The following is a 10,048-nucleotide window of genomic DNA, read 5'->3' on the forward strand; positions in this document are numbered from 1 at the left end:
CTGCTGCTGTGACAGAGCTGCTGTGGCAGAGCTGCTGTGACAGTGCTGCTGTGACAGAGCTGCTGTGGCGCTGCTGCTGTGACAGAGCTGCTGTGGCAGAGCTGCTGTGACAGTGCTGCTGTGACAGAGCTGCTGTGGCGCTGCTGCTGTGACAGAGCTGCTGTGGCAGAGCTGCTGTGACAGTGCTGCTGTGACAGAGCTGCTGTGGCGCTGCTGCTGTGACAGAGCTGCTGTGACAGAGCTGCTGTGACAGTGCTGCTGTGGCAGAGCTGCTGTGGCAGAGCTGCTGTGGCACTGCTGCTGTGACAGAGCTGCTGTGGCACTGCTGCTGTGGCAGAGCTGCTGTGACAGAGCTGCTGTGGCAATGCTGCTGTGGCAGAGCTGCTGTGACAGAGCTGCTGTGACAGTGCCGCTGTGACAGAGCTGCTGTGGTGGGAAGGAAATGTTGGGCCAAGGGACAGGAGGGGAGGTTGGCACCTCAGCTGCTGTCCCACAGCCCAGCCTGGAGGGTTCCCCTTCCAGGATGGCTACAGGACAATGTAAATCTGTAGACATCCACAGCCTAAATCTGAAAACCTGCCCAAGGCAAGAAATCTGCCCTCAATCACGTTCATGTTCTGGGGGGCTGAAGGCAGGTAAAGTTGCAGAGGATACCACAGTCCCTTTCCCAGTTGCCTTCTGCCCAAAAAAGAGCATTTTCGAGGCTGGGGTTCCCCCAAGGGGCCAGCAGAGCTTGGAGAGGGTACTGCAGACCAGCAGTGCTCCACAGGCAAATCTCTGGCTCAACAACACCTGGACACTGGCCAAACCACTCCGCAGAGGTAAACCAGCTCCCAGGTGAATGCTGGGTTTGGGGGTGAAGACTCAGCAGGTGCTGTGGCTGCAGGAAAGCTGGGCAGCTTTTAGTTGTAACAAGGGAGGGAAAAACACTTCACCCACCTCAGTTCTGGGAGAGAATGTGCTAGGGACAACAGTCCTGGAATAAACTCAGCTCTGGGAAAAGCTTGTCCTGCAGCTCATGGGGATGTGAAACAGCATCTCAGCCCACAGCCTGACTCATACACTGGCAAACCTCCTCCTCAGCGCCCCGGCAGCTCAGGGAGGGAGCAGAGGACCCCATCCCACCTCCACGATCCTCAACAGGTTTTTGGCTGTGTAGCAGCTGTGCCCTGGGGACACCAGGAGCTCACACGGAGGCTGGTGTGACACAGAGGCCTCAGCCCCACGGCGCATGTGCAGCTTCTGCTCTCCCCACAATGGGGACATTGGGCTGGTACCATCTCTGTGTTACAAACTCAGCTTCTCCACAGGGTCGTTATCTGCTCTCCTTGGTGCACATTTCCCTTAACTGCCACAGGATTTGGCCATTCCAACATCTCTCAGTGCAGCCCCCCATGCAGCAGAGTCACTTTGAGGAGCAGCACAGGCCCAGTGCCTTAAGGACGCTTGCAGTGCCCTTGTCCGGGGTGAACCCCTGTTCCTCGAGGTGTTGGTGGCACCATTCTCTGGACATGCCATGAGATTTACAGTGAGCGTGTCTGAGGGGCAGAGTACCTGGGGATTGCATGTGCCTGCCTGTGTGCCATGTTCACAAATAGCTCAAAAGCAAAATTCCCTGGAATCAGATTGATGGGGAGCAGAGATATTTTCTGCCTCACAGTTTACTGTGCTCTCTGCGAAGGTGCCTCCGAGGGCCCGGCTGCACATTCAGCATAGCTGAGAAATGTTATTTGGAACTGTTATTTTAAGCAGAGTGTCTGACAAAGCTGAAAACTCCCAAATTCTGTCAAAAACGACAGCTTAGAGGTCTCAGACTCCGAGGATCAGACAGAAATACCAAGTATCTTTCAATTCATCCTACGTCAGGTCATTAAGACATTGGAGCTGGATTCAAAGGAAGAGGTTTGGAAGGACATCCAGCCACATCCCTGCTCCATCCCTGGTGGGTTCTCAGAGCCAAAGCATGGCCCATCAGAGCAGCAAGGGCTGGTGACTGTCACCAGAGCTCTGCAAGGGCACCCTGGCTCCTTCTCTCTCTGCCAAGCATCCATTTGCTATCTGTTTTCCCAGACTCACTCCAAGCCCACTGAGCTCTGGGGAAAAGGAAGCCCAGGAGAGACAGTTCCAACAAAGCCATTCCTGCTGCAGGGAGATGCACAGGCAGAGAGAAGCAGGACAACGCCAGTGACACAGAGCATTGGCACGGAAGGCCAGCAGTGCTGCAGAGCCAAGTGGGATTTTTCTGCTCCTTATTTTGGCTGGAAGTTCAGAGCATCTCAGCCCCCTCCTCCTTCTCTTTGCACATTGTGACACTGGCTGCCAGCTGCTGGCGGCACACTTGGCCCCACTGGCACTCACAGAAAGGGCTTCTGCACTCACTTTCTCCTGCCAGATCATCAGGACATTATTGAGGGAGTGAAGAACAAAGTGCTGATGCTGCCTGCAGGAACCGTGGGGATTTAAGCACCTTCAGGGCCCCAAAGCCCCGGCTGCTCTGAGATGCAGGTGGTGAAGGACAAGCTGCAAATGCATCCCAGACACTTTGCTTGGGCAAACGGCTCCAGCCAGCACAGGCAGCACCCCTTGTCCTGCTGCAGCATCCCTGCATCCTGCCACAGCACTGCACCACAGCATCCCTCCATCTCACTTGCAGCATCCTGAGGCAACACCCCCACATCCCACCACAGCATTCCTGCATCCTGCTGGGCCCATGGGATGGCTTGGGGGAGGTGCAGGGGAGGCACAGGACTTGCATCCCCCACAAGGCCTGGGGTGCCCGAGGGTGAAGTAAAACAACTGTTGCATTCTCTCAGGCACTGGCAATCTTCCCCCTGAATCCATGGCTTCGATCCTGGCAGCAGCCTGGGGTTTACTCCTGTGGGAAGGTGGTTCAAGGAACTGCTGCATGCTCGGTGTCACCCAGCTGAGGCCTCTCTGCAGGCTCAGCGTCACCCAGTTGATGAGCCTCGTTACAGGCTCAGTGTCACCCGGCTGAGCCCTGTTTCCATGCTCGTGTCACTGTCTTCCACCAGAAGGATCTGCTGCCCCCAGCACAGAGCAGTGGGCAGGTCCTCCTGCCTGGAGCCAGCTCAGCAGCCCACGCCTCTTCTCAGTGGCTCCCAATCATGCCAACTCCTTCAGACCCCTGGGAACCACCCCTGTGTCCTCCACTGCTTGGGACTACCCCCCACACTCACTCTGCTCCCAGGGCAGCCCCCAGGAAAGGACTCTGGGATGATCCACGCATTGCCTCCCTTGCGCTGGGAGCTGCCCCAGGCACCTCCCCCAGCCCCCTCCTGGCCCTCACCCACCTCCACTTGCTGGCAGATCTGTATCAGCTTGGCCATCTGGTTTTCCAGTTCGCTGTTGCGTTTAACCAGGTTGGTGAGATTTGTCTCCAGGGTTTGCTGCAGGTCCAGAAATGGGAGAAAGAAGAAAAATACAGAGATCAGCAAAGCTGGAGTGTCCCCAGTCCCGTGCCAGCAACCGAGACCCTCTGCCACCCAGCACACTGCCTGAGGGAGGGACACTGGAACAACTTTGGGCGAAGGCTCTGGGGGTCCTTGGCAGCTCCTGCCCATGCCAGGGAGCTTTGCCATGGGGGAGACACCAAGCCCAGCACCGCGGTGACCCAGTGGTGTCACCAGCTGGAGAGGACAGTGTGGGTGTCTGCCCTTTGCCACTCCTTTGGAGAGCAAATTTTGGCTATTTTCATCACCAATTTTATTCTGCACAGGGTGAGGGAGATGAACAAGAGCCTGATGAGCCATGGGAGAGGGATGTCTCCTCTGCCAACCACCTCAGCTGGAGCAACGATGGCACAGGCAGGGAGGGCTCAGCTGCACTGTGCTGGCTTCAGTCCCCAGCCACGCTGCCCTTTGCTCACCAGAGCAGACCTCAGCCAGCAGATCACGGCCAGAAGATTATGAGCAGTGGATCATGGGCAGTGGATCCCAGCCAGCAGATCTTGACCAGGAGGTCATGACCAGTGGATCATGGGCAGCAGATCTCTGCCAGCAGAGCACGACCTGAGCAGGATGGGGATCCCTGGGCCTGCTCTGGTGCCCACAGGCTGCAATGTTCTGGGAGAAGGAGGGGATCCAGTGAAGCACAAATGAAAACCCCATTTGAGGGGATATCGCTATCTGTGGCCATGGGGGGAACACAGTTTGTGGCTGTTAACAACTTCAGTGACACAGCACTGCCAGCTCCACGTGCTCTGCTACCAGGAATGCTTTACAACAAAGCACTCGCTACCTGTTGCAGCACTTGTCAGGAAATGATATCCTATTAATATTTTAAACTCCAGGGCTGGAAGAGGGTCCCTGAGGTGGTTCATTTATCTGCAGGTAGGAACTGCAGTCTGAGGCTTTGATCTGATTCCAGCAGACCCATAAACACAGCCCCCCTCCGCACAGATGGGTAATTGGGGGCTACTGAGCCAGGAGAACGTGAATCACAGGCACGGAGCACAGGCAGAGCACTCATTCCTGAAAAACCACTGGCTCCTAAAATACTCTGAGCTCGTTTGCAACTCTGAAAATTGCTGGCCAAGGGCAAGTAAGGCAGAACACAGGAACAGGCTGGAGAAACAGAATAGAACCCAGGGAGCCTTCGTTATGCTGGAAGGGTTCGCAGAGTGGGGCTGTATGGATAATGGCAAAGCCAGCTGCTCCCGCCCCCCTCTCCTCACAGCCCAATATTATAAACATCATTTCACTACAGCAACGAACATTTCACTTGCTAATTACCTCCCTCGTCACCAGCGTGGCTGCACTGAGGTTGCAGCTTTGAACTCGCACCACTCTGCTTTAATCTTCCAGGGTGTGATGGAGGGCAGGGTGGGGGCTGGGGGTACAGCTTTGAAGCACACAGCTTTGTGCTCAAACCCCATTTGCAGCATCCCAAGTTGTCTCGGGGATGGCATCACTCCTTCCATCCATAAACACACATAAACACTGCCCCGAGCATCAATCCCTTCATCACAGATCCTCTGGGGCGATGCTGAGGCAAGTGGTGGCACTTTACTGGTGTCACTGATGCTTCCACAGCCCTTTGCTCCTCCCCTGCCACTCGGGGCACCCACGGACTCTCACTGCCAACCCCTCTGCATCCCAGGAAAACACAGATGGAACATTTCCGTCTGTTTGACATGCTGAAACAAATAAAATGGGCTTGAAGCCTGGATCACACCAGCTGGTTATTTTGTAGGTGTATATAAATTACAGCAATTACAGAGGTTGGGTTTTAATTGCTTATAAAATGCCTGTCATTTACCCAAACCTCCACCTTCTGTCCTGAAATACAAATAGGTGATTTCTCTACAAATGGGGAAAGAAGTGAGAAAAAGGGCCATGGGGAGAAGGGGCTGGGTCACCCAGGGACAGCAGGACCAGAGAGGGAAGTGCCTGGACACGGACACCGTGGGGCAGGGGCTGAACCTCCCCCATCCCGAGACCCACAGGATCAAATCCTCCCACAACTCCAACAGAGCAGCTCAGCACGTGCACTCTTTACCTGCCAGTGACCAGATGCACACTAAATCCCCTCCCACCCAGCCAGAGGAGAGCAGTCAGACAGCACTGACCTGCGAACACCAATGCTCGTGTTTGTTCAGTTATGGGCACAACGGGCAACAACTCCATTTTCCTTTTTCTCCAAATACCAAACAAACAGTTGAACTAAACATGGATTTCTGTGTTTGAAGAAGGCATCAAGGCTCCAGGCTCAAGACAACTTCAGGAACTATAAATACGTGGTGTCCTCCTGGTCCCTGTGCTTCATCAAACACAGCGTTGCCTGCGCCTGGCCAGAGCTGCTCTCCATGGCCGGTCCCCAGCCCATCCACCAGTCTGGAGGCTGGTTCACACTGGGAAAAGCCATCAGCCTTGTGGCTTTAACCAGCTGAGAGATGGAGCAGAGCAGGCTCTGAGCCCCATGCAGGTGGCCAAAGAACAGGGTCCCCACACATCACACAGGCCTGAGGCTGAGGGGGTCCAATCCCCAGGGGTTTGGGCCACGCAAGCCTCGGATTTCCTCCAGCAGCATGAACCTGTGGGTGTGGGACGAGAGGACTTGGAGAATCCTGGAGCTGGGAAAGCCCTAGGGACAGGAATGCAGGGGTTCTGGGTGGCTGCTGGTCGATGCTGCTGTCCCTCAGCGCTGCTCTGAGGGGCGAGGAATTCAGCCTGGCACGACGGCACAGAGGGTGTCCTTTGGCTCTGCCTTATCACAGACAGGTTTCTGCATTTATCTTCACGGGAAGGCAGCCAAGACTGGAGAGTGATACAGTGATTTACTCAGGGCTTTTCTCAGTGCCCCTGTTCATCTATAATCACTTCCAATAATGGAGGCGAATCCCTGCCCTGATCCTCCTGCACGCCACAAACACAAATCACGTGTGCATCCACCAACCCACATGCAGGCACTCAGGCACCAAGTCAAACCCACTCCAAAATGCACCCTGGATGCCAAAGCAGCAGGAAAACCAGTTCCTGGAAGCCACCACCATTCACCAGCCCCACCTGGACAGGGCAGGGGACGAGCACCTGCAGCGGCCGTCTGGGATTGCTGCCAGGCTAAGGACGCACAGTCAAGCCCTCGGGGCTGAGGATGCGCTGCCAGGTCCCAGCACAGGGCAGGACTGCTGCAGGCTGCCCTCTGACTAGTTTTGGAGCAGCACAGGGAAGCCAGATGTCGCCAGGACATTGCCCAGGGCATCAGGAGTCTGCCACAGAGCTCCTGAGGGAGCTGCTCATTTTTTAAAACCACAAAATTGTTGATAGCATGAGGCAGCTGTAATTGCACTGGAGCCCTAGGAACCTCCACCCGTGTCCCTGTTCCCAGCCAAAATGCTGCTCTGCACTGAGCTCCTGCCCCAGGCACCCACTGGCTCTGTGGGGATGATGGAATTGATGTAGTCTGTCTCAGGAATGCTGGGGCAGCTTTCTGGAGAAGCAGCAGCTGGGCAGGGTGACCTGCAGGTAGCCCCCCCCCCCAGGGTCAGTCCAACCCCATCTGCTCTGAGGGGATTTTGGAGCAGGACAGCGATAGTGGGGTTAGTGCAGCATCCTCTCACTCCACTGGCAGCTGCCTCTGCGCTGCCAAACTAAAATCACAGAATAGCTTGGAAGGGACCATAAAGCTCATCTCATACAACCCCTGCCATGGGCAGGGACATCTTCCACTATCCCAGGTTCCTCCAAGCCCTGTCCAACCTGGCCCTGGACACTTCCAAGGCACTGACAGCACTGCACAGATCAGGCTCCTCTCAGTGGCCACAGCAGGTCCCAAGCCCGGCGCTGCTCCCACTCCCACCTCCCCTTCCCACAGATTGCACAGAGGGCTGAACACGGCACTGCCCACCACCAGCCCTGGCAGCGGCACAGCCAGGTGATCCAGACTGGAAGAGGGGAAATTTGGGTTAGATATGTGGAAGAAATTCTCCCCTGTGAGGGTGGGGAGGCCCTGGCACAGGGTGCTCAGAGCAGCTGTGGCTGCCCCATCCCTGGCAGTGTCCAAGGCCAGGCTGGACATTGGGGCTTGGAGCAGCCTGGGACAGTGGGAGGTGTCCCTGCCCAGGAAGAACTGTGGAACAAGATGAGCTTAAGGTCTCTTTTAACCCAAACCATTCTGTGATTCCACAATTCTGTGTTTAGAATCAGTTCCCACCACCAAGAAAAAAAAAACTTCAGGGAAAAATATACAAAGCCAGTCAGCTACTGGGCTTCGCTCGGAGAATGTCCCTAGACAGTGGGACAAGTGACAAAGAGACAGGACTGAGCTGCTGCGTGTGACACGAATGCATTTTAAGTCGCTTTGGAGCAAAAGAGACTGAGCAAGAGCTGAAACCTCTGCCAGCATTTGGGGCCGCTGTCGCCCCACTGGCAGAGCTGACCTAGAAACCAAGTGGCTCTGCACGGCATGGGGCTGGGGGGACTCTGGTGGTGCTGAAGAGTCAAGAGCCAGAGCCTGAGCCAGGCAAAGGGGTGCTGGCAGTGACCCCCCGGCACGGAGGGGATGGGGACATGGGGATGCACTCGACCAACACACACCTGAGGGTGACATGGCCCTTGTCCCCTGATCAGTCTGAGCAATAGAAGAGCAGCTCCAAATCCATTCATCAGGTTTAATCCCTGGTGATCTATTAGGTTTCAACCCTGACTGTCTCCTTCTATGCTCACCTTCAGCTGGGAAGCAGCTCTGGAAGGAAGCTCCCTATGGGGAGCAGGGCTGAGGATGCAGGTGACACAGGGGTAGGTTTGTCACAGCCAGGGCTCCCAGTGCCCAGCCTGGGGGTGCTCCCAGCGCATCCCCTTCACCTCACAGAAAGCACAGGGTAATCCCAGCCTGGTGAGACCTAGGGCTGGATCCTGCTCACAGTGGGATAAATCCACCATTTCAGTGGCCATGCTCCAATTTGTAAACGGGATGAAAGCAGGAAGGAACCATCCAGAGCCCATAGGAGCAGCTGTGCTGGGTTGGGCAGGGACTGGAGGGCAGAGGCAGGCAGGTGGGATCCATGCTCCTCCACAAAGCATTCCAGCATGGGCTGCATCAGCATTTACTGTGTCTTGTGTCTCCTTGGGAATTTAAATTGAGAAGAGAAAAAATAAAGCAGAAAAACCCGAGTAAGTGTGGGATTTGCAGCCGCTGCACGTGCTGCTGCCGACTCAGCACATACTGGATTTGTGTTCTGTCGGCTCTTCTGGAGCATCTTCTCTTGGGCTGAGCCAACCAGCATCGTCCGAACCTGCCTGATTTTGGGGAGCAAACCTGTTGCTTGTCCCAGCACATGAGCTAAAAGCACACTCTGGATCTGCCGTGCAGCTGCCTCGCTCACGGTGAGGTGCCACTCATACCCACTCTCCTGTGGGGCACCCCATGGTGCAGCAGCTCTGCCCACAGGGTCCTGCTCTGCCTGAGGCACTTCCTGGAGAGCCCAAGGCTCCAGCTGCACTGACATAATTCTCTCTGAAGCTCAGCACATTCCTGGAGCTCAGCCCTCTGGACACAGCACACAGCCAGAGCTTCACACAGTCCCACTGCCGCCAGGTCCGGGGCCATCTCCAGCCTCGCTCAGCCCTCTGGACATGGCACATGGCCAGGCTTTGCACAGTCACACTGCTGCCAGGTCTGGGACTGTCCCCAGCACTGCCCTGTCCCTGTGGCACAACCTTGCAGATGCCAGGGACACAACTGAAGCACATCCTCAGCCATGGTGGAGACCTCAGCTTCTCCTGACACACACATGCAAGCCTGCAGAGCTCCTGCCTTTCTGGGGTACATCTCAACTGAAGAAATGAGAGGGACAGAAATGGCTGCGGGTAAAACTTGCTCTGTCACCTGCCAACAGAGCGACCTGGGGTCCCACTCACCTCCTCCCAATGCCTCACTCTTTGGCCTCTGCTACCCAGGAATGTGACCAAATGCTCCTGCTCCTGCAGACAACCTGAGGACCGGGGAGTGACGCTAATTCTCCTGTAAATCAAAGCTGTCCCGGGGAAAAGTCACAAGGGGGAAAAGTCACACAAACTAGTTTAATGTTGTTGTTTCTCCAAAGTCGCTGATTAGTTGCAGACTTGGCCTGAGCATGGTTTTGGCAAGGTTTGTGTCTGGCTGCCTGGTGCAGCTCCAGGGTGCACATTCCCTGTCCCCTGTTTGCCCCTGTCCCTCTGCTACTTAACAGCAACAGGGGCTTTGCTTCCAAAAATATTCCGTCAGGCAAAATGCTGTAAGAGCCCGAACACCTGGAAATCCTTGGCACAGGCCGTCCTCCTCACTGCAGAGAGAAGAGGAATGGCTGGTGGTGCTGGAGAACCTCTGCTGCTGGAGCCTGGCCACGCACGCATGTCTCCCATGGAACGAGCTGTTCCTTGGCAAGCCACGATGGGCTGTTGTGTGAACCAACACACACAGGTAACCAGGGTGACACCAAACCACGGCGGAAATGCGAAGAGTGGATTCATTTCAGTACCTCGCTAGCAGTGCTGGGCGGCAGCGACACACGGGGACACTGCTCCGCCAGGCTCGGCTCATCCCAGCAGCC

General features: G+C 55.8%; 1 protein-coding gene across 1 annotated transcript in view; it reads right to left on the minus strand.

Moving 5' to 3' along the window:
• The window catches only part of MID2 (midline 2), a 64,978-nt gene that overhangs the window by 15,441 nt on the left and 39,489 nt on the right, over positions 1 to 10,048 (minus strand). The window contains exon 3 of the mRNA XM_042039941.1: positions 3,312 to 3,407. Coding sequence (XP_041895875.1) covers positions 3,312 to 3,407 — 96 coding nt within the window. The remainder of the gene's footprint in view (positions 1 to 3,311; positions 3,408 to 10,048) is intronic.

Source organism: Corvus kubaryi, unplaced genomic scaffold, assembly GCF_017639235.1.
Source record: "Corvus kubaryi isolate FWS band 111438036 unplaced genomic scaffold, C.kubaryi_AGA036_p1.0 37395, whole genome shotgun sequence".
Taxonomy (NCBI): domain Eukaryota; kingdom Metazoa; phylum Chordata; class Aves; order Passeriformes; family Corvidae; genus Corvus; species Corvus kubaryi.